The 25191-nt window shown below is 35.4% G+C and overlaps 2 protein-coding genes and 1 long non-coding RNA gene across 5 annotated transcripts; 2 read left to right on the top strand and 1 right to left on the bottom strand.

Annotated features, from left to right (window-relative positions):
* Positions 1 to 1878: 1878 nt before the first annotated feature.
* On the top strand, positions 1879 to 18050 carry LOC139900051 (reticulon-like protein B11). 3 transcript variants are annotated; one of them, XR_011777639.1, is made up of 7 exons: positions 1879 to 2021; positions 2159 to 2339; positions 3396 to 3537; positions 3633 to 3702; positions 3805 to 4012; positions 16268 to 16370; positions 17965 to 18050. XR_011777639.1 is itself a non-coding variant. In XM_071882881.1 (6 exons), exons 1-5 carry the CDS (start codon positions 1970 to 1972, stop codon positions 3963 to 3965), a joined length of 606 nt encoding a protein of 201 aa, XP_071738982.1. In that variant the 5' UTR covers positions 1879 to 1969; the 3' UTR covers positions 3966 to 4012; positions 16268 to 16591. The 3 variants fall into 3 exon arrangements, 1 of the variants encoding a protein (XP_071738982.1); XR_011777640.1 differs by lacking the exon at positions 17965 to 18050 and having other exon boundaries at positions 3805 to 4018; positions 16268 to 16591; XM_071882881.1 differs by lacking the exon at positions 17965 to 18050 and having other exon boundaries at positions 16268 to 16591.
* LOC139886340 (uncharacterized) lies at positions 14418 to 15405 on the bottom strand. The gene is made up of 3 exons (XR_011772403.1): positions 15299 to 15405; positions 15104 to 15194; positions 14418 to 14449 (listed from the first exon to the last, which is right to left on the bottom strand). It is a non-coding gene; the product is annotated as an uncharacterized lncRNA (long non-coding RNA).
* LOC139899808 (D-3-phosphoglycerate dehydrogenase 3, chloroplastic-like) lies at positions 17639 to 25185 on the top strand. The gene is made up of 5 exons (XM_071882664.1): positions 17639 to 18395; positions 23552 to 23928; positions 23990 to 24100; positions 24179 to 24274; positions 24487 to 25185. Exons 1-5 carry the CDS (start codon positions 17861 to 17863, stop codon positions 25156 to 25158), a joined length of 1791 nt encoding a protein of 596 aa, XP_071738765.1. The 5' UTR covers positions 17639 to 17860; the 3' UTR covers positions 25159 to 25185.
* The last annotated feature ends 6 nt before the right edge of the window (positions 25186 to 25191 follow it).

Here is a 25191-nt window from a genome sequence, read left to right as displayed (position 1 = left end):
TTGGTCGACCCTTTAATTTCGTTCGTGCAGGCTGGATGTTAACACATGCATTTGAGATTGTCATCCTGCTACTGGTATTATGCATATATTTGATGGGCCTGTGACACTCAAGTATTGTTTTTAAATTTGAAGGTGGATCACTGAGATAGTATCTTGTTGTGTTGTGGTTTGTAAATATCCCATGTGTTTGTGGTCCAAGTTTATCGCTGTATATTTTGAGTGTCCTTTTTATTCTGCAGGTAGTTGTAAAGTTGTATATATGTCGCCTTGAGTATGTATCTTCTTGAATTTGTATCTTTGATTTATTTTAATATAGTTGCTTTTTGTAAAAAGATAATTATTTTACATCATTTACATTGTTAATTAAACTGATTAATGTTAAAAAAGTGTTTGTTTCAAAAAATACTTATTTTTAAATAATACCCATATATAATATAATATAATGGGATGTATTTATTTGCATTCTTAATTTAAGTTGAGATCTAAGGATAAATCTCAGCCCTTGGATCATGTGATGGGCGGGAGAATCACATGTGATTACCAACCTTGGATCACATGTGATTAACAATCAAGATTAAAACACAAAAAAGGAAGGGTAATCTGGTAATCACATGTGATTATATTAATCTAAGAGCTTCTAATCACATGTGATTATCCCGGCTATCACATAATTCAAGAACTGAAATTTATTCCTTGAATCTCAACTTAAATTAAGCATGCAAATGAATATTTCACATAATTATTTTTAGACTTTTTTGCTCTGTTGGTCCTTAAGTTATACACGAAATTGCAATCTGAGTCCCTCAAGTTTTTAATTGAATTTTTGAGTCCTTTTAATTGCATAATTTGGCAATCCACGTCCCTCCGTGTACCTGCCGTCAAAATTGGCCGTTAAGTGTTATCACGTGATTAACACGTGATGGGCATTTTCGTCTTATTATTTTATTTCGGCCTTTTTTGCTCTATTGGTCTCTCGTTTTTAAAATGTTTAGCTACGGTGATCCCTCAAATCATTAAAAACGAGGGACTGCTAGCGTAAAAAATCTTTTAATTTATTTATTTTTAATTTATAATTTTATAATATAATTGTAATTATATTTATATTTATTTTAAAAATTCTTATAACATAATTATATTTACTTTTCTTTAATTTAATTTAATATATTCTGAATTTTTTAATTTTATTTACTTACTTTATAATTATAAATTTAAAAACAAGATGAAACAAAATTGGAACGATCATTACTGAACCAAATTGAAGTTCGTAAAACTTGAAACTTGGTGCAAAAAGAGTGATATTTTACGAATATGGTATTTTGGATTGATCTCAAGCTTTCATAATTATTTTACGAATCTGGTTTTTTTTTTTTTTTCTGTTTCAACAAATGCATTTTTGTTTTAGCACTTACTTAAAATTTAAATTGATGCAATTGCTTAGATTTGATCATCTAAAGTGAGAGATATTTGGATGTTAAATATAATTATGTAAATGATATATGGATTGATTAATAATTAATTGTAAAGGAAGGAGATGAAATGTATGAATAAAAACTGATAAAAAGTCGAATTAAAAATTTGAAGGACTAACGGAGCAAAAAATTCGAAGAAAAAGAGTAAAAAGATGATTTTACCCTCACATGCATGTCACATGTCAATGTCAAGGGTTAACGGCCAATCTAAACTGCAAATAGACGGAGGGACACAGATTGCAAAATTATGCAATTAAAAAGACTAGAAAATCTAATTAAAAATTTGAAGGACTCGAATTACTATTTCGTATATAACCTAAGGACCAACGGAGCAAAAAAGTTTTATTTTTATGGCCGATATTACTTTTTAAACTAAGTTTGTACAAATCGACCCTTTAACATTTCCACGCTTTAAACTAACATTTCCACTCTCTCGTTCTCTTTGTGCCTGTTGATCCATTACTTCTTCTTCATAATCTTGATCAGAAACCCTAATCGCCATGGGCGATTTTGGCCGGATTTCTGTCTACGATGCTCTTGGAGGCGGTGCAGGTTTCTATTTATCTATTTTCTATCCTAATCTAAAATAAAAATAAAAATACAATTCGTTACTTTGTGTAATTCTTTATATGATACATTTCGATTTCGACTGAATTAATTGTTGATTTTTGTGGATTACGACGATACAGTTGCTGATATATTGTTATGGAAGAATTCATACGGAAGCGTTGTTATGTTAGTTGTATCTACAATCATGTGGTTTCTATTCGAAAGAGGAGGTTATAGTATTTTGGCATTTGTTGCCAATAATCTACTGCTGTTGGTTGTTATTCTCTTTTTTTGGGCTAAATCTGCATCTCTTCTTAATAGGTTTGTTTTTATCCTTTTTATGATTATAATTTTATTTTATTGTATTAGCTTGTGGTATGTTTTATAGTAATTGATTGATAGAGTTCGAGATTAGATATGGATCAGCATTTGATAACAGTTATATTAAGGCTTCGTGTAAAGCAATATGTAGTAACAAATATAGAACATGTTTCCATAAATACAAGCACATGTAATCAGTGGCAAATATTACTATTCCGATATAGCTCAGTGGTCGACGTTTTGATATTCTCACAAGAAATTTCGGGTTCAAACTACCAACATATTTTGTGGCAATAGGTTGGAAACGGTCGCCGGATAACCCATTTAGGCCGCCTATATCTGAATAAAAAAGCTCGTCCTCTACGGGTAGCCCGAGCAGAAAAACCTTATCTGTTTACATTTACGAAATCAATGGCAGATATAGGAATCAGTATTAGAGTAAATGGATTTTATATAGCAAATACTTGTACCGTTGTACGTACGTTATTTCGATATGTTCCAGGCTATTAATTCAGGTCATAGCTTTGGGTTGTGGGTTATTAGTTCGGGTCTTAGGTTGGGGATTTTCATTGAATTATCAACTTTTTAACCACTGTTTGTACATTCTTAAGACAATTAGCATACCCAAATTCTAAAAAATGTATTTTGCTCTCTATTACACTGATGAAACTTAAAATGAGAAGAGTAAAAAACTAATTTTTTAGGCACTTATTTTGCTACAACTACAATGGGCTTCTTGGTTTCTTGCTTGAGATGATTGGAATCATAATTTCAGTTTGAGGATGGACTGGCGTATCTTTTGGTATATGAATATATGAATTTTATCGGGGTTAAATAATAAATTTTACTTGTTACCTGATAGATTTCAAATGATTATGATAATGGGATTATATGTGATTGATTATATATAAAGGTTTTCAATTTGGGCTCAAGAATGTTTGGTATAATTATCATGCAAAGGATATACATTTTTTTGTAATTCAGGGTACACACACTTTTGTTTATATTTATGGCATCCAAAATTGTAAATGATATATTGTGTTTATTTGAATGTAGACCTCTGCCTCCAATTCCTGAACTAGATATTTCTGAGGAATTAGTTGTTATCGCTGCCGAAGAGATGCAAGTGTGGATAAATCATGTATTTTCAATTGCACATGAAATTGCAATTGAGGGAAACGTGAAAGTCTTGCTTGCGGTACAATTTCATAAATTTCTTTTGTTGCTAAATAAGTATAGACTTTGCAAAGATTTGAACTTACGAAATCAAGCTACTCGTGATTGGTTATTCAGGTTGTTTCTAGCTTATGGGTGATTTCTTATATTGGTAGCTTTTTTAACTTCCTTACACTGATCTATATTGGTGAGCTAGTCGCTGTTGTTATTTATTTGCAAATTGTTGTCTACTTATGAAATGTATAACCCTGCCTTCCATAACATGTGATGATTATTGGTCTCATCTCAGGGGCACTTGTGAGTTTATCAGTACCTTTCTTATATGACATGTTCCAGACCCAAGTGGACGAGAAGTTAATTGTCGTACATAAGCTCGCTCATTCAATTCAGAGGCAAGTGGATGCCGTTTTACAGATGCTCCCATCAACACACAAGCAAAAGACTCAGTAGCCACACGACATGCATATTGCATTATATGTCAGCAGTCTAAGAGCCAGGTTTAAGTAATTCACATGCTCTTTAATTTTTAAATAAATAAAAGAAAAGATTAGTTGTTCAATAGTATTAATGCAAACAGAGTATTGATTCCGTAGATGTTCATGACTCGCATGTTTAGTATAAACCAGCCTCTATAGTTCAGAAGACTAAGAGAGATTGTAACGACCCAACCCGTTGATTTCCTGTCCATAAAATTTGTTCTTTTTAATATACATTAAACAACACTTTAGGTCCCATTACACAATTTCCAAAACATATTTGTTAACACATTACGTCTAACGACTTTAATAAAACGTACATTACATAATTAAATCATAACCGGTTATTACTCATGACCCATTTGACTAAACCGATGTACGTCACATGACCCGACTGGTTACTTTTACACAAAACCGAGCATGGTGATTGGGACTACGCTACCCAATCCTAAATCGAGTCCAAAAGCAAGATCTTCTAAAGCAATCTAGCCAAGATCGCTAATCCCCACGCCTACCCGAGCCTCCATCACGCGAACCTATAAAAATATCAACAACGAGAGGGTAAGCTAATGCTTAGTGAATGTAAAGGTACTATACACATACATATGCATAAAATGACTACGCATCACAAAGCACAAAAGTAAACACATACCACTTCCGCATGGTAAACAAGCTACAAAAGAGCACATACACAAAGTAGCTACGCGCTACGTAATCACCAAGCTAACGCCACAAGATTAGCTACAACACAACAATAAGTATATACGCATATACAATAAATATAATCAACAACATCAATAAGGTTAACCACTTAACCTAAACCACATGAAGGTTGGCTGAACTTCACGCGCCTTAGTGAATCCGAACTTCACGCGACTCACTACCTTCAAACAACTTGACTATTAGGATGGCCGAACTTCACGCGCCTTTATGAATCCGAACATGACGCGACTCATACCTTAGTCAAACATCACAATAGGGTTGGCCGAACTTCACGCGCCTTAGTGAATCCGAACATCACGCGACTCACTACCCGAATCATCTCCACGACAAACGCTAGCAAAAACCATCGCCAACGGGTTTATCCAACACGCTAGCCAATCACCACATCAAGGGTAGTAACCCAAAACGCATAAGCGTATCACATGGATCCGAAGCACAAGAGGAGTCCATTCTCCCACACAAACATAGAGTAAACCCGAGCAAGGGTCACCCTACACACACGCACCCATCCTATGCATACATACACGTATAGTAAATTTACACTCACCTTAAACGCCTCGATGAAGTGCAATCCAAACCCGCAACTCGCCAATGGAACGTACCTATTCCATTTATCACATAATCATCAATACAAACTCATTTGGACTCTCGACCCGCCCAAATGAAGGACAAGTGCAAATCACACCCTTTTGCACTTTTAACGCTACTCGAAGGTCCGAAACCAACAAGACCAATTCCCGCGTACCCGAAATACCTAAATGTACCAACTTTAGCACTCGAACGCATTTTAACTCGTGTTTCGCTCGAAAACCCATTTTGACCCTTAAAAAGTCAACATCTCACCACTTGCTAGTTTTGACTTCAAAACGCCATTAACTCAAGTTTATACATTAACTTAACTCATTTTAAGTTTATAAACTCAACTAAATCGACTATCGGGCCACAATCATCATCAAACCCTAATTTTGACTCTATTCAAAATTAGTCAACCACATGAACACTAATGGCTTCCAATACCTCAATAATCACTAAATACTAGTGATTAAACCCATTTGTAAGCATTAAACTTGGTTAATTAGTTTACCAAACCAAAACCCGCCTTCAACACCTTTAAACCCGAATCCTAGTTATCATTTTCCATTAACAACTAGTGGGGTTTCATTTATGAACATACAATCAAAAGCCCTAAATTTAGATGATGAACACGAAAACGAAATTCGGAGTTAGAGCTTACCGCTAGTATCAAATTGTAGCTAAGAACGAGGAGAACAACGTTTCTTCTTGCTCCAAAGATCGAATCCCACTCCCCTTCCCTTCCAAATCACACTTTGAATCAATTGGGGTTTTGAAGGAAATGAGAGAAAATGGAGAAGAAAAAGAAAATAAGAAAATGAAATGAATGGACCAGATTTGAGGTCCCAATCTGCCCCATACGCGAAAAGACCAAAACGCCCTCACTTTCCCTTTAAAATTACAAAATCCGGAACCAAACTTCCAGAAGAGCCGCGCCGCGGCCTTCTTTCTTCGCGCCGCGACCAACAACGTGGTCTGGTGGTCTTATTTGCATGCTGTCTGATCTTGATTTGTGTTCAATACCGCGCCGCGACCCACTAGGCCGCGCCGCGACCTTGTGTGGGTTTTGTCCACTTTTCGCGTACTTGAACCCCAACACACGAACACGTCTGGTACCCTTCATACACTAGACGTACATACTCTCTAGAACACATATAACAACCCTTCGCTCACTCTCGTACTCTATTTACATACATACAACATATATATATATATATATATATATATATATATATATATATATATATATATATATATATATATATATATATATATATATGTGGTAGGATCAAGAGGGAAGTAACCATTCGGGGGGAAGTGGGGGGAAGCAAAAATTTTTTATTTTTTTTTTTCGTTTTTTGAAAAAACTTTGTTCACGAACATTATAGATGAGATGAAAATATGAACATTTAGTAGAGACACTTTGTGATAAATGTTTTTATTTTGGCGGGAAAACGCTCGAAGAAGTAATATATAACAATTATCGTGTTTTTCGAGCGTATTTTGAGGTTTTAGCTATTGGGGTTTAGATATTAGGGTTTAGATATTAGGGTTTATAGGGTTTAGATATTAGGGTTTAGAAATTTAGGGTTTAGGGTTTAGATTTAGGGTTTAGATTTAGGATTTAGATTGAGTTTTTAACACGAACGGTTTAGAGTTTAGGGTTTAGGGTTTAGGGTTTGGTGTTTTGGGTTTATGGAATAAACCCAAAACCCTAAACTCTAAATCGGGCTAAATTTTACTTCACAAAACATGAAAAAAAAAACGTTCATATTCTTCACGAACAATATTACCTTGAATGTTATTTTTGTCGATCGTTTTCCCGCCTAAATAATAACATTCATCACGAAGTGTCTCTTCTAAATGTTCATATTTTCGTGTGATCTTGATGCCGGAAAAAAAAAATTTCAAAAAAAAAACGAAAAAAAAAAAAATTTGCTTCCCCCCGCTTAGTTACTTCCCCATTGATCCTGCCCCTATATATATATATATATATATATATATATATATATATATATATATACGTTATACGTCGTACGTGCTCTACATATATACATCGTACGAATAAATGGGTCTTACAACTCTCCCCCATTTATTTCGATCACGTCCTCGTGATCCGCACCCACACTTAGAAGTTAGACATCAACCGCGACCGCTCGCCTCGACGCCGAGCATTCGGTCCTTTAATACCCATCACATAATCGTCTAAAGATGGCACAACTCACCGACGATTCTCGCCATTATAACTTTCACCGACCGCTTCAAGGTCTAACTTGGGACTTTTCCGAAGACTCTCAAAGTCTTTATTCACAATTTAAGCAACACTTGCTCGCTCAATTACACAAATATCGACTCTTCAATCAACCACGTTGCCATTATTCTCACACATGGCATTCACAAAACGAAACTCAGTAGTCGATTCAACACTTCACACTTCGTGATCATTCTCCATCGGGCCGACTTCCGCTAGTCCGCACGATCACGTTCACTATATAGGGATTGTACCGTAATCTCCGGTAGCTAACTCCCCCACTTAGGACCTTTAGTCCCGTACAATCACCGCCAAGATCATCGCATCTCGCGGAATTTTAACCTTCCGGATTACAAATGACCGGTCACAACGTTGGTCAATTTCATCATCTCTTCACAAACAACTCTTGAGGCATTCAAACCTCGACTTCTCAACTAAGTCTAATCTTTGGCGTCCGCTAAACGCCATCACCACGCGCCATCGTACTTTCGGGTTTCTCATCGGCACCCAAGTACCAAATAATCACTTGGAGTCAACACTACACTAGTAGGTATAAGGAAGGCACCTATCGTCGTGTTATGTAACTCCCGTCAATGCCATCAAGATTTCAACACCTAACCCTTTCGGATTCACACTTGATGCAACACTTCATCTAACGTCTCGAAATCAACGAACCAAACGAACTTCATGGTTCAACGCTCGCATCACACTAGCCTCGACCGCTAGTCTCAACTATTTAGGCCGCATAACGAACCTAACATCCTTTCACTTATCATCACGGAGATGCTTGGAAACACCAAGTCTTATACTCTCACTCGTACTAATCTTAACCGTTGACACGGTTATCAACAAACTTCAAAACTAGTCAACACCCGTTCTTTACCCGCACTCGTACGTGGTCCACGAAAATGCCTCTCGAACGGCATACCACGATCACACACAAATAAAAGAAAAGTGGCCGTCAAGAATGTACAACACTCGCCACACAATCACCAATCGCCATCTTGGTCATCAAAAGTGAGATCAATCGACATCACTCACCACGTCACATTCGTTCGCTAACGAACATCATATCACTAGCTAATATATATTGACACGCCTTGTCAATTTCGTCAATCGTACAATTTGCATTATGGTCTCATCACCATATACTTGGTTAACTATACACAGTCAACCCAAGTTAAACACACATCTCTAGACTACACCTATAAGGCTAGTCGATCACCAAGTGAACTAACTCGAATTTGCTAGTCACCACACCATATGGATGTCATACTCGCGTCATGGTGCTACCGGCTCCGTGGTTCACACCATACGAAATGCTATGACGCTACCGGCTCCTTGGTTCACACTACAATACACGTACCATGATGCTACCTGCTCCGTGGTTCACATCATAACACAACAACACACGCTCTTTTGGCCTCGATTTCTCAACGAGTAGTGCAGCATCGCGCACTGCCACACTATAGTGAATCCGGACGGATAACACCAACCATCAACACACGCTCTTTTGGCCTCGATCACAACGAGTAGTGTAACATCGCGTCCTGCTACACCATAGTGAATCCTAACGGATAACACTAACCATCAACACACGCTCTTTTGGCCTCGATCACAACGAGTAGTGTAACATCGCGCCCTGCTACACCATAGTGAATCCTAACGGATAACACTAACCATCAACACACGCTCTTTTGGCCTCGATCACAACGAGTAGTGTAACATCGCGCCCTGCTACACCATAGTGAATCCTAACGGATAACACTATCCATACTACCGCAAACAATTAAATCTTACACATAAACGCAAAATCGTTCCACTCACTAGGACACTATCGCCTCCAATGTCCTACAGGTCTCACTCAAGCGAGTGTAACGACCCGAACGCCATAACACAAAATGCCTAAGCAACAAAGACTCACGCAAAGGTCAAGGCGTCAAACAAGCAACACATTCTACCAAGTGCAAATCAAAATTACAATAGTAGGCCGACCTGCTCGACCACCCGCTACTATTATCTCCAACGGAGAATAAAATTTAGCTAAGGCCTACACTCACATTCAACGCAAAAGTACGTTATACAAAAACAACATAAATGTACCTCATCGTCTCCTCATGACGTTCGCCGTCCCTAGCGCGGGACACTCCGCTTTGCGGTGCCCTTTTCCACGACAATTAAAACACACAACACCACCATCACTCGATGCCGGGCACTCCCAAAACTTGTGACCTCTTTCGCCACATTTGAAACATCTAGACGCACTAGAATTCGATGTTCCTTTCCCCACATTACTCGTACCTCCAATTGTGCCCTTAGTCTTCTTACTTGGAGCACCATAAGAATCAACCCTTCTCTTACTTGAAGGTTCACTAACCCTCGACCGCGAATACGATTCGAAACCCCTAGCCACGACGAATAACTCTGCAAACGATTTTACTTGACCAAGGCTAATTTTGTTTTCAAGTCATCATTCAAAGTTCGATAGAAATCTCCCATCAACATACTATCCCTTCCGTTATACTCCGGGCAAAAACGAGCCTTCGCCATAAAGGTCGTCTTAAGAGTATGCAAATCCATAGAACCTTGTTGCAAATTTCGCAACTCGTCACGCAATTCCGACAAATCGGCTTGCGTCCGGAACTCCTCAAAGAACTCCCTCTTAAAATCGTCCCACGATAACCTCATGAACGGTTCTTCACCAATGATATCAATCTTACCATCCAACCAATTCTTCGCATTACCCCGCAACAAACTAGTAGCGAGTCTCGTTTTCTTGTCCGGAGGACATTCACTTGTACGAAAACACCCTTCGACATCTGAGATCCAACCGGTACTCACTAATGGATCGGGATCTCCGTAGTACATAGGAGGTTTAGTTGCTCGAAACTCCTTGTAACTAAACTCCTTTTTACCATTACCCTGAGGCTCGATAAGCCTTCTTTCGAACTCTTCTCGAATCGTTTTCACTTGCTTTGCAACCTCGGCTTCAACCCTAGCGCAAACTCATCGTTGTTATTTCGTTCCTCACTCGATGCACCTCATCCCGTCGCCATTCTAAAGAATGCAAGAAACCGATTAAACACGAACGAAAATCAACCATACGCACCAAACCGCCCCATCTTGCTCGACACTCGTCGTACATCACTTGTAGACACGATCTGCACCCGTAATAAGGTTTGCAAGTCCTTATTACGCACGCACTTCGTACCAACTCATTAGTACAACGACCATCTTGCTCAATGACAAACACAACGCAATAATAAGCGCATGCAAAAAAAAGTGCAACACAAACACCATCCTAGTTAGTTAACCTACACACTAAGGCACTAACCAAGTCCCCGCCCGACCCGTTCACCTACAATTCCCGCAACAAACAAGCACACACAAAAGTTTAAGTCTAGGCACCTATCTCAAGTCGCCTAAATCCCTTAGACCATGCTCTGATACCACTTGTAACGACCCAACCCGTCGATTTCCGGCCTATAAAAATTTTCCTTTTTAATATACATTAAACAACAATTTAGGTCTCATTACACAATTTTCAAAACATATTTGTTAACACATTACGTCTAACGACTTTAATAAAACGTACATGACATAATTAAATCATAACCGGTTATTACTCATGACCCATTTGACTAAATCGATGTACGTCACATGACCCGACTAGTTACTTTTACACAAAACCGAGCATGGTGATTGGGACTACGCTACCCAATCCTAAATCGAGTCCAAAAGCAAGATCTTCTAAAGCAACCTAGCCAAGATCGCTAATCCCCACGCCTACCCGAGCCTCCATCACGCGAACCTATAAAAATATCAACAACGAGAGGGTAAGCTAATGCTTAGTGAATGTAAAGGTACTATACACATACATATGCATAAAATGACTACGCATCACCAAGCACAAAAGTAAACACATACCACCTCCGCATGGTAAACAAACTACAAAAGAGCACATACAGAAAGTAGCTACGCGCTACATAATCACCAAGCTAACGCCACAAGATTAGCTACAACACAACAATAAGTATATACACATATACAATAAATATAATCAACAACATCAATAAGGTTAACCACTTAACCTAAACCACATGAAGGTTGGCCGAACTTCACGCGCCTTAGTGAATCCGAACTTTACGCTACTCACTACCTTCAAACAACTTGACTATTAAGGATGGCCGAACTTCACGCGCCTTTATGAATCCGAACATGACGCGACTCATACCTTAGTCAAACATCACAATAGGGTTGGCCGAACTTCACGTGCCTTAGTGAATCCGAACATCACGCGACTCACTACCCGAATCATCTCCACGACAAATGCTAGCAATACCCATCGCCAACGGGTTTATCCAACACGCTAGCCAATCACCACATCAAGGGTAGTAACCCAAAACGCATAAGCGTATCACATGGACCCGAAGCACAAGAGGAGTCCATTCTCCCACACAAACATAGAGTAAACCCGAGCAAGGGTCACCCTACACACACGCACCCATCCTATGCATACATACACGTATAGTAAATTTACACTCACCTTAAACGCCTCGATGAAGTGCAATCCAAACCCGCAACTCGCCAATGGAACGTACCTATTCCATTTATCACATATTCATCAATACAAACTCATTTGGATTCTCGACCCGCCCAAATGAACGACAAGTGCAAATCATACCCTTTTGCACTTTTAACGCTACTCCAAGGTCCGAAACCAACAAGACCAATTCCCGCGTACCCGAAATACCTAAATGTACCAACTTTGGCACTCGAACGCATTTTAACTCGTGTTTCGCTCGAAAACCCATTTTGACCCTTAAAAAGTCAACATCTCACCATTTGCTAGTTTTGACTTCAAAACGCCATTAACTCAAGTTTATACATCAACTTAACTCATTTTAAGTTTATAAACTCAACTAAATCGACTATCGAGCCACAATCATCATCAAACCCTAATTTTGACTCTATTCAAAATTAGTCAACCACATGAACACTAATGGCTTCCAATACCTCAATAATCACTAAATACTAGTGATTACACCCGTTTGTAAGCATTAAACTTGGTTAATTAGTTTACCAAACCAAAACCCGCCTTCAACACCTTTAAACCCGAATCCTAGTTATCATCTTCCATTAACAACTAGTGGGGTTCCATTTATGAACATACAATCAAAAGCCCTAAATTTAGATGATGAACACGAAAACGAAATTCGGAGTTAGAGCTTACCGCTAGTATCAAATTGTAGCTAAGAACGAGGAGAACAACGTTTCTTCTTGCTCCAAAGATCGAATCCCACTCCTTCCCTTCCAAATCACACTTTGAATCAATTGGGGTTTTGAAGGAAATGAGAGAAAATGGAGAAGAAAAAGAAAAAGAAAATAAGAAAATGAAATGAATGGACCAGATTTGAGGTCCCAATCTGCCCCATACGCGAAAAGACCAAAACGCCCTCACTTTCCTTTTAAAATTACAAAATCCGGAACCAAACTTCCAGAAGAGCCGCGCCGCGGCCTTCTTTCTCCGTGCCGCGACCAACAGCGTGGTCTGGTGGTCTTGTTTGCATGCTGTCTGATCTTGATTTGTGTTCAATACCGCGACGCACCCACTAGGCCGCGCCGCGACCTAGTGTGGGTTTTGTCCACTTTTCACGTACTTGAACCCCAACACACGAACACGTCTCGTACCCTTCATACACTAGACGTACATACTCTATAGAACACGTATAACAACCCTCCGATCACTCTCATACTCTATTTACATACATGCAACATATATACATACAATGATTTTTTTTAGATATTTAATAACTTTAATCTATATAGCATATGCCGTTACCAACAATTGCAACATCACACGTCACATCATGATATTTTTCCTTCAAAAACTGAATAACTTCTAGTGCTTTAGCCCTTTCTTGTATATTCGAATTTGCCCCATTAAACTGGAAAATCTTATCCTTTGTATCCAAGATAAACACGTCATCATGATTCAATGTAGATCGAGAGAAAGGGACCTGAATAAAAAACACTACTTCATTTATCACGTAAATATATATTAGACATACACCATAACAATCAAATTTCACAAAAATATTGTCATATTATGAACCTGCTTCAATCTGACTGCTCTTTTTCTTTTGCATGCGTACAATCGTATTTGAAATTCTTCTTCTACAGTTTCTTTAAATCCCGTTACAACACCACCCTCGAGTGGTATAATACACGGTTTAAAGTATGACAAAAATTTATCAGATTCATGACCCTGCGGTTCCCTATACTGCACCGCACGACCACCAAGTATCGCATCAAGTTCGACCGTCTTTATTGCTGCTGTTCCAGCTTCGTCTTGTATTATGCATAAGAATTAAGATACTATACAGTTTAACTTCACAAGAAAAACATAAACAATATACACGGTCAAACTCGGTCAAACTCGACCAAAACTCGGGATTACTCGGAAAATCGGTCAAAACTGGGATTACTTGAAAAATAGTCAACATTGGACAAAAATCGGTCAAAATCGGTCAAAGTCAAACTTGGTCAACATCCTAAGTTCTGAGTATTACTCCCTAAATAGTCCAGACCGAGTACGGCCCTAGTAGCGATTTTTGAAACCCTGTATACACTTGAAAATAATATTTTACCTGGCTAGTATCTTTTCCCAACCAGAAATATATGTCGTAGAAATACGCACCACCCTTACCAGAAGTAGTCTGAAAAAATATAAACATGTTACAAAAATTAAAGTATTATATTAGAATGTACATACAGGGTAATGAAGAATAGTGTCGAATATCATTAGTACCTGCAATACAATGTACGAATCACCACAGTAGAATTTACCATAATCAGATCTGGGTAAAGGTACGGGCTGGAAGTCTTCGATTCTCCATATCTCAGTCCCTCTATAAGTTGTTAAAGAAAACTCTAATACAATCAAACGTAATTAAACTGAACAAGAAATATAAACGTATAAACAGTTATTGTCTGGCAATTAATCAAAACATATATTTAAAAAAACATCAACTTGTAATTAATCTTTAGAAACACACATGCCATTAAAAACCCAAATTCAGTTTTCAAGTAAAAAGAAATAGTAAAGCATTAAAAATACAAAGAAAGAAAATCAAAGGTGTAGTTAACAACTGTGAAAGTACCATATAAATGAAGAGCAATCGAAAATGATTGTAAGATAACCTGATTATAATTGTATGGTCAGAGTATTTCCAAGAATGTGAGAAAATCATTAGGCTTCATTGGTTAGTTAGTCAAACAAATATACTACTCCGTATATATGTTACTACATATAAACGATGAAGCTAAATCAAATACTAAACAACAATTAACCACTGTAATTTAGTCAAGAACAACAAAAAGCCGTATTCAATTGAGCTAATAATTATAAGCTAAGCATGACCGCATTATTTCCAGAATTAAACGGAAAGGCTGAGCAAACCTGTAAATCGTATCAGTCTTCTTCGAAGATGAATTAAGCAGCATGTTAAGGTCTTTATGGAAAATCATTTATTATGTTGTAAATAAGAATACGACTAACATACCTTCATCAAATTGAAGACGCCATACAAACTCCTCCATCCCTGTAAACACAACCTTATCTTCTTTTGATTCTTCATTTTCTGCATTTGTGTTCTTGGTGGTGGAAGAATCAAGTTACATGTGATACTGGAATGTATTTCTAGAAGTGCATAGCAATTTAATCAACAAAATAACTGAAATGTAATCATAATAGATACCTAAAATCGGATGACTCTCTTTCAATGCCTTCCATCCATTGGACAACGAAGTTGCTTTAAAATTCTTCAAAATTAGCCGATGACAAATTACAGGAACTTAAAATGATTCGATAAACAACATCTTAGCGGCTTTCAGTTCGATTTCTCATAATCGAATGATGATTTTGATAAGCCTCGATGATTTAGGGTAGGAAGTTAGGGTTTTTTTTTTTTTTTTTTTTTTTTTTTTTTTTTTTTTGTGAGCGTCCTTAGTGAACCCCTACTTTGTTAAATTTCTTCCGTGAGTTTTAGAATTGAAGGGCATTTTGGGTAGTTAAAGAATTAAAAATGATTTATTAGCTAATAAAAATAGATGATCATTTTGAACCATTAGATCAAGGGGTATTTGAAAGTCTTTTTTTGATCTAAGGGCTAAAAAGTGTATTTTAGAAATAATTATTAGCTAATAAAGACTCTATTTTAATGTATAGTAGGATAGGATAGGATATTCGTTATACGTCGTATGTGCTCTTCATATATACATCGTACGAATAAACGGGTCTTACAGAGATTCTTGTTGGTGATAAATGTCTCACTGTGTATACTTAATTAATTATTCTATGTATTTACTAGTTAGAATATTAGTTTATTAAACTAAGCTATATGATAAAATATAAAATGTAACATAGAAAAATCATTGCAAGTTCAACACATCAATTGGGGTCAGTTGAGCTGTTAAGATATTAGAGTTCCATTGTATCATGAATAATGGAGTTCTCCAGACAGGAACCAAAAGACTTGTATATTTGTTTAATATGATTCATATGTGGAATGAGTGGCTAGTGTGGAATGAACTGCTATTGTGTGTATCTATAATCTATCTTTTTTTTAGTTTCTTATGGTTAAAACTATACTTATTTGAGTTTTATATTAATATAATTGTTATTGTTATTATAGTTATAGTTATTATATAACACAATGCATTTACAGGTTTCCTTGATTTGGCTGCTCGATACCTATGCCTAATATCGTGGCAACACACAGTAGTACCTGACATGTTTTGGTTGCTGCCGTTTTTCATCTAGGCATTATGGTAGTGATTGTAGTTTTTTTTTGGTGGTTTGAAATTTTTATAAATGCAAGATATTTCATGGGTTTTTTGGGTGGTGTGGAAGCAGTTTATGTAGCTCCAGAGCTTTTGGATCATTTCTAATTGAATTATGCTTGGGTTATAACGTTTTATCCTAAGAAAGATTCTTGGGCTCTTGGCCTTGATATTTTTATAAAGCTCTAACAATATATGCAAGACAACGTCGCGTGATTTTTTTGTAAAACAATTAATAAATTTTATCTGTTTATTATTATTATTATTATTATTATTATTATTATTATTATTATTATTATTATTATTATTATTATTATTATTATTATTATTATTATTATTATTATTATTATTATTATTATTATTATTATTATTATTATTATTATTATTATTATTATTATTATTATTATTATTATTATTATTATTATTATTATTATTATTATTATTATTATTATTATTATTATTATTATTATTATTATTATTATTATTATTATTATTATTATTATTATTATTATTATTATTATTATTATTATTATTATTATTATTATTATTATTATTATTATTATTATTATTATTATTATTATTATTATTATTATTATTATTATTATTATTATTATTATTATTATTATTATTATTATTATTATTATTATTATTATTATTATTATTATTATTATTATTATTATTATTATTATTATTATTATTATTATTATTATTATTATTATTATTATTATTATTATTATTATTATTATTATTATTATTATTATTATTATTATTATTATTATTATTAGTAGTATTATTATTATTATTATTATTATTATTATTATTATTATTATTATTATTATTATTATTATTATTATTATTATTATTATTATTATTATTTCTAAATTTCAAATATGCTGTTATCAAGGGTCAACTATAGCATCTCATGCATCGCACGGTAAATTATTAGCATAGCATTTAAATTAAATTATTTAAGAATGTTTCCTATGAATTTTATGTAACCCACAGGTGTATTTAAAAATCAATTCGATATAAATTCTAATATTATATTATTTACATTAATTAATTAAGTTAAATCATATCTATTGTATGATTTAAATATAATTAGAATTATTATACATGATACAGCTTATATTATTACATTAATTATATAATATATAGTTATATGAATATTTAATATCTTTTTTTAAAGGCGGATATTTTTTTAATATCTATTATACCAATTCTAAAATAAATCATTTTAACATATAGTTAATGTTTTAAATTTATAGTTTTTATCTCACTTATTCAAAATATTTTTGATAAAAAATCTTTGTTTTATAAAATATAACTAAATTGCTTCATATTTTTAAATTTAAAGTAATGGTAACAATACGATAGAATGATAATGAAGATACATGCTACTATTAATACCAGCCAGACAAATGTAACACGGAGAGAAACAGAGATATTGATTGAAGAAACTAAAAAACAAATAAACAATGGCAGCTTCATATTCATATTCATATTCATCTACTATCATCTTTTCATCTCCATCACCAATCACCACAAAATCCATTAATTTCTTATCTCCCTCGCTTCATAGCCGCCGTCGCACACCACCGCCTCATTTCGCAGTCATCGTCTCTTCGTTATCAGCAAAACCTACAATCCTAGTCGCCGAAAAACTCGGAGAAGCAGGAATCAATCTACTGAAAGAATTCGCAAACGTAGATTGCTCTTATAACCTAACTTTTGAAGAATTATGTACCAAGATCTCATTATGTGATGCATTGATTGTAAGAAGTGGAACTAAAGTTAGCCGTGAGGTTTTTGAGTCATCTGGTGGTAGACTAAAGGTGGTTGGACGTGCTGGTGTCGGTATTGATAATGTGGATTTAGGTGCAGCCACTGAACATGGTTGTTTAGTGGTGAATGCACCCACGGCTAATACCATTGCTGCGGCCGAGCATGGGATCGCGCTTCTTACGTCTATGGCTAGGAATGTTGCTCAGGCCGATGCCTCAATTAAAGCTGGTATATATCTTTTTGTTGATATTGACTTTTGGTGTTGATTGACGTTTCTATTTATAAACTGTTCAGCGTAGGTTTTAAGCAATATATATAATATCAATATCAATATCAATGCACTTAATTTTTCAAAACGATATGACTTGGCAATTATTATGTAGCATAAACTTGGTGCTTATATGGTAGTATTGTGGTGTATACTTATTGCTTATGTGGTGTAAATTGGTCATATTGAAACAGTTTGCAATTTAATGGGTATGTATGTAGCAAAAAAGTACGTAGTAGTTTGTTTGCTACTTTTGGAAAGTACGTTTTTATTACTCCGTATATGGCTTAAACCGTTTCTGCATATAGGTTGAACTAGTCCGGACCGGCCCGCGCGTTGCGGCGGGGGCTTTCGGGCTGCGTATTCATATTTAACGTAGCGTTGTGTATTTACAGAGGGGAACACGGCCCACGCGTTAAGCGCGGTTTTAGATGTCGTTGTGTTAAGCGTTTTTTAAAAAGTATCTGTTTCGAACGTAGTTAGTTTTGTTTTGTTCAATAAATTTTTTCGAGTGTAACGGTGCTGTCTGAAAAATTTAACTCGCGGCGAGCAGAAAGATACGGGCTGTCGTTGTGTTTAGCGTTTTTTAAAAAGTGTCCGTTTCGAACGTGGTTAGTTTCGTTTTGTTCATAAAATTATTTCGAGTCTGACGCTGCCGTCGAAAAAATTTAACTCGTGGCAAGCGGGAAGATACGAGTTGTCGTTGTGTTTAGCGTTTTTTTAAAAAATTGTCCGTTTCGCGTATAGTTAGTCCCGTTGGGTTCGTAAGATTTTTCGTAATTGAACCGTGGGCTCGAAAAAATTTAACTCGCACCGAGCGAGAAGATAGGGCCCGTTATAAATTCGGGTGGAATTAGTTTCTCTTATTTTAATAAAATTATATATTTACACTTTTAACCCCTGAGAAAGTGTAACTTTGAGGAGTCGTTGTGTAAATATAGCCGAAGTTGAAGGACCGTTTGTAATGTGAACGCAAACTCAAAACTCCAATTTGATATAACTAAAACTACAAACATTCCCATGACATTTAGTATATAAGGGTTAATTAGCTGGGTTTTATATATATAATATATAAATATATATAGTAGAGGGATCAAATGAGAACTTTTTAGCAATAAGAACCTGAGAACTCAGTAATTCGAGCAAAAAATTAACGCGGCCGAAAAAAAAATTACCTAGTCGAACAATTTTTCATTTCAACTTATATACTCCTTTCAATTTGAGTGATTGCAGCAGGTTGATGATAAATTAAATCCCACTTTTGAGTTCTTTATCTAGAATACTCCCATGAGCTCCAAAGGAGACATGAAGTTTTTCTTTAGTGGTAAATATGGGCCCCACCTTAAGAAATCATTTGTTTGACTACAATACTCACTTGCGAAACCCACTTGCAAAGAAGATAAAATTGCTTTTAGGGTGTGTTTGGACGAAAGTAGCTGGAGCTGGAGCTTATAGCTAGAGCTGGAGCTTATGAGCAGGAGCTGGAGCTGGAGCTTATTTTTGAAGCTGGTAGCTGGAGCTTATTATTTTTTATAAATGTTTGGTAAACTAGCTGGAGCTTATTTTTCAGTTCATTTTTTTTTTGGGTAAAGGGATATACCCGGTGAATTTCAGTTCATAAGCTCTACTTTTTTTCATAAGCTACTACAAGTAGCTTATTTTTCCAGAGCTTATGATTTTCATAAGCTCTACTTTTTTTGTCTACCAAACGAAGCTTATGACTTGGAGCTTATTAAAATCATAAGCTCAAGCTCCCATAAGCTTCCATAAGCTCCAACAAGCTACGCGCCAAACACACCCATAAAAATTATTAGAAGCCACCACTGTGCAATTAACTGTAGTTTTAATTGTCTGCAACAAGTAATGGTAATTTTTAAGCGACGGATTGAAGTGATTGAACTATTGAAACTCTTGTCCATGTAAGTCTGCACTTTTTAATTTTTACACCTTGATCTTATTGAGGTTAGTATGCATCTAATTAAGCTTTACACCTTCAATTTTTTTCTACTTCATCTTGATTCTACAAAAAAAAAAAAAAATATGATGTTCAAACAAAAATGATGAGTTCTAACAATTATTGTTATGCAATTTTTGTTCAACATCTTATGTTCTACAAATAGATGCAAGTTGATGCACCTATTAAATATGTTCTACAAATAGATGCAAGTCTAACAATTTTTGTTATACAAACTGTATAGTCGAACAAAATTAGCCATAGTCGAACAAATTGGGCCATATTCGAACACTTTTTGTTCTACAAAAAAGATGCAACAACTAGGAATCGTTTTCAGAATTCTAAAAATGCAGATGTGTTAGAAATCATGTCATCGAACTTCCTGCAAAATCTCAGGTTCTAAGTTCCTTATTCGAGCTTCAATTTTAAAGTCAAAGCTTATGAACAAAAAGTCAAACGAATTTTGATTTTTCAAATTCACGAGTTCAGTGTGGATTCAGGAAGTCTTAATGATAATCGAGTGATATGTGAAGCATTTGAAACACATTTCATTAAGAGATCGAGGTCTAAAAACATCTAAATCGAAATTTCAATCTTCAAAGTGTTCATGAAGAACGTACGACTGTTCATCATCAGGTTGTGAATTTGTTGTGGTTTTTAGCAGTAAATCTTCATCAAGATATGTTAATCGCTGTTATATGATACTTCATGATCAATTTTATGGCATAATTCGATTGATATTTACTTTTGGCAAAATTGTTCGTTCTTCCTTTTTTTTTTGTTCGGCCGCAAGAGTTCTAAACCCTAAATCTAAACCCTAAACCCTAAAATCTAAACCCTAAACTCTAAATCTAAACCCTAAAACCCTAAATCTAAACCCCCTAACTTAATTTGATGAAAATTAATGTAGAACAAGTGTTCTACATGCTGTTCTACATCATGATCTACATAAAATGTAGAACCAAGCAAACAATGCAACTAAAAGACAAAAAATAAAAATTGTTCGATTAGAACAATTTTTGTTCGGCCGCGTCCCAATTTTTGCTCGACTACCTTAGTTCTCGAGTTCTCATTCTAAAAATGGTTCTCATTTGATCCCTCTACTATATATATATAGGGGCAGGATCAATAGGGAAGTAACCAATCGGGGGAAAGCAAAAAAAAAAAATTCGTTTTTTTTTTTGGAATTTTTTTTCAGGCATCAAGATCACACGAAAATATGAACATTTAGAAAAGAAACTTCGTGATGAATGTTATTATTTAGGCGGGAAAACGACCGACAAAAATAACATTCAAGATAATATTGATCGTGAAGAATGTTAACGCTTTTTTTTCCATGTTTTATAAAGCAAAATTTAGCTCGATTTAGAGTTTAGCGTTTAGGGTCCAAACCCTAAACCCTAAATCCTAAACCCTAAACCCTAAACTCTAAACCGTTCGTGTTAAAAACTCAATCTAAATCCTAAATCTAAACCCTAAATCTAAACTCTAAACCCTAAATTTCTAAACCCCAATATCTAAACCTTAATATCTAAACCCTAATATCTAAAACCTCAACATACGCTCGAAAAACACGATAATTGTTATATATTAGTTCTTCGAGCGTTTTTCCGCCAAAATAAAAACATTTATCACAAAGTGTCTTTATTAAATGTTCATATTTTCATCCAAATCTATAATGTTCGTGAAAAAAGTTTTTTCAAAAAGCGAAAAAAAAAGAAAATTTTTGCTTCTCTAAACCCTAAACCCTAAACCTTAAACTCTAAACCGTTCGTGTTAAAAACTCAATCTAAATCCAAAATCTAAACCCTAAATCTTAAACCCTAAACCCTAAATTTCTAAACCCTAATATCTAAACCTTAATATCTAAACCCTAATATCTAAAATCTCAACATACGTTCGAAAAACACGATAATTGTTATATATTAGTTCTTCGAGCGTTTTCCCGCCAAAATAAAAACATTTATCACAAAGTGTCTTTATTAAATGTTCATATTTTCATCCAAATCTATAATGTTCGTGAAAAAAGTTTTTTCAATAAACGAAAAAAAAAAAAAAAAAAATTTTTTGCCTCTCTCCGATTGGTTACTATATATATATATATATATATATATATATATATATATATATATATATATATAAAGGCCCTAAAATTGTAGCCCATGGGATTGAACTCGGGTCTCCTACAGATTTTCCCAAGTCATCTGCCATCAAGCTACCAAAATCCGGTGCGTAGATTTATTTTCTTAGATCTCTCTTATTATGCATAAATAAGCTGATTATGTGTTATTAAATAGCAATGACACGTATATGTACGATGTTGCAACTCTCCTTTCTTGATTTTTGATGTAGGGTATACAATCACATAGGAGGTGTATAATGGTCAAACCGGTCTTCATAACTTTTGATTAAGTCAATAAATGTAGGGGTGGAATGTGAATATGATGTTTTTAGATGTAAACTCAGTTTCTAATTGGTGAAATGTGATCAATATTTCTGTACAAGATGGTATGTATAGCTTGTAATGCATCAGCCAGTAGCGGATCTAGGAATGTTAGTAAGTGGTATCACTGGTTAAAGACCCACAAAACTTTCTACTAGATGAATATTTTAGTGGTGTGTCACAAAAATATTTATACTATCTCACTTGTGTCACTAGTTAAAAACTTCAAAAAATTTCCACTACATCGCGTATTTCAGTGGTGTCCCGTGATACCACTCACTTCTATATAGGTCCGCCCCTGGCATCAGCTAGGTGTTTCATTATCGTATAATTCAAATAACTAGTTTGAATATTCCTGTTCAATTGTGTTGTGGTTTAATGGGTTTAATGCATTTCAGATGTGAATTTGTAAACCGATGATGTTTGACTTCCATTTTCTGTTCTGTTAGTTGATATAAATAAGCAGAGTTTGTTGATGTGTACTGTAATGTTAACTAGTTTGCATAATGCAGTATACTATCTTTTCATGTTTTTTTTTTTCAAGTGATGCTAGTATAAATCCAACTTCTGTAAAATACAGTATTGTTTTTTCAAGATGGTTATGTATTTGATAGTTATTGAATGTTGTCTCTTTGTTGATAAATATTGGTGATTCCAACTTTTTTATGTTTGGAGTATACATATATATACATATATTCATGAAAAGATAAATGATATAGGGAAGTGGGTGAGAAACAAATACGTGGGTGTGTCACTCGTTGGCAAGACCCTTGCAGTGATGGGATTTGGAAAGGTTGGGACGGAAGTTGCGAGACGTGCGAAAGGTCTTGGCATGCATATAATTGCACATGATCCTTATGCTCCAGCAGACCGTGCTCATGCAATTGGTGTTGATTTAGTGAGCTTTGATGAAGCCATTGCAACAGCTGACTTCATCTCACTTCACATGCCTCTTACTCCTGTTACTTCCAAGATTTTGAATGACGAAAACTTTGCAAGGATGAAAAAAGGAGTTAGAATAATCAACGTTGCTCGTGGAGGAGTGATAGATGAGGATGCATTGCTCAGAGCATTGGATTCCGGCATCGTAGCGCAGGTATTTGTTTTGAATTACATGTTACTGGTCGTCAGTTGATATTTAACATGTTCTGTACCAGGCTGCTCTAGACGTTTTTACTGTAGAACCACCACCAAAGGACAACAAATTGGTGAATCATGAGAATGTCACTGTTACTCCTCATCTTGGTGCTAGTACCATGGAAGCTCAGGTTTGTAATTTTTAACTGCAAGCAATTATTTTGAATTGTATTGTCAGTCAATGTGTCATGTTTAAAGATTTTTTGTAGGAAGGAGTGGCAATCGAAATCGCTGAAGCTGTTGTTGGAGCCTTACGCGGTGAGCTTGCTGCTACAGCAGTAAATGCTCCCATGGTTCCTGCTGAGGTACGACTAAGTTTAATATCTAATATGCACAAGAGGAAATTCTGGCCCATATACTTCTGACTAGGTTGATTCAGTCTATGTTTTTTTCTTATAATATATAGTGAGTGGTTAGGGTACGAACCTCAAAAGAAAACAGTTAATATAGGTCAAATAGGTCTAAAGTCGTCGAAAAGTGTGTTTTTAATGCGCAACACTATGATTGTTTGGTGCAGATACTTATAGAACTGAAGCCTTATGTTGCACTCGCTGAAAAACTTGGAAGGTTGGCTGTACAACTTGTAGCAGGAGGAAGCGGAGTAAAATCAGTAAAGGTGACATATGCATCTGCTAGAGCCCCCGATGATCTAGACACAAGATTACTCCGTGCTATGGTCACGAAAGGTCTGATAGAGCCTATCTCGAGTGTGTTTGTTAACATAGTGAATGCAGATTTCATAGCCAAACAAAGAGGAATTCGTATAACGGAAGAACGGGTGATCTTAGAGGGATCACCGGAGAAGCCAGTTGAGATGATTCTGGTCCAGATAGCTAATGTGGAGTCAAAATTTGGTAGCGCAATTTGCGAGTCGGGAGAAATAAAAGTGGAGGGGAGGGTGAAAGACGGGATTCCTCATTTGAGAAAAGTAGGAGGTTTTGATGTGGATGTGAGTTTAGAAGGAAGTATTATACTTTGCAGGCAGGTTGACCAACCTGGCATGATTGGAAGCGTTGGGAGTATCTTGGGAGAAGAAAATGTGAATGTGAGCTTCATGAGTGTGGGACGGATTGCACCGAGAAAGCAAGCAATCATGACAATCGGTGTTGATGAGCAACCGAGTAAAGAAGCATTGAAGAGGATTGGAGAGATTCCAGCTATTGACGAGTTTGTATTTCTTGCTTTGTAAGCCGGATGATGATTCATTTGATTGGATATATAT

Source organism: Rutidosis leptorrhynchoides, chromosome 1 (assembly GCF_046630445.1).
Source record: "Rutidosis leptorrhynchoides isolate AG116_Rl617_1_P2 chromosome 1, CSIRO_AGI_Rlap_v1, whole genome shotgun sequence".
NCBI classification, from domain to species: domain Eukaryota; kingdom Viridiplantae; phylum Streptophyta; class Magnoliopsida; order Asterales; family Asteraceae; genus Rutidosis; species Rutidosis leptorrhynchoides.
This window is presented reverse-complemented; position numbering and strand designations above follow the sequence as displayed.

Coding starts and splice junctions, on each gene's coding strand:
- LOC139900051 (XM_071882881.1), top strand. CDS start 1,970: ATGGGCGATTTTGGCCGGATTTCTGTCTACGATGCTCTTGGAGGCGGT. Junction 2,022..2,158: donor TGCTCTTGGAGGCGGTGCAG/GTTTCTATTTAT, acceptor ACGACGATACAG/TTGCTGATATATTGTTATGG. Junction 3,703..3,804: donor CCTTACACTGATCTATATTG/GTGAGCTAGTCG, acceptor GTCTCATCTCAG/GGGCACTTGTGAGTTTATCA.
- LOC139899808 (XM_071882664.1), top strand. CDS start 17,861: ATGGCAGCTTCATATTCATATTCATATTCATCTACTATCATCTTTTCA. Junction 18,396..23,551: donor CGATGCCTCAATTAAAGCTG/GTATATATCTTT, acceptor TAAATGATATAG/GGAAGTGGGTGAGAAACAAA. Junction 24,101..24,178: donor CTAGTACCATGGAAGCTCAG/GTTTGTAATTTT, acceptor GATTTTTTGTAG/GAAGGAGTGGCAATCGAAAT.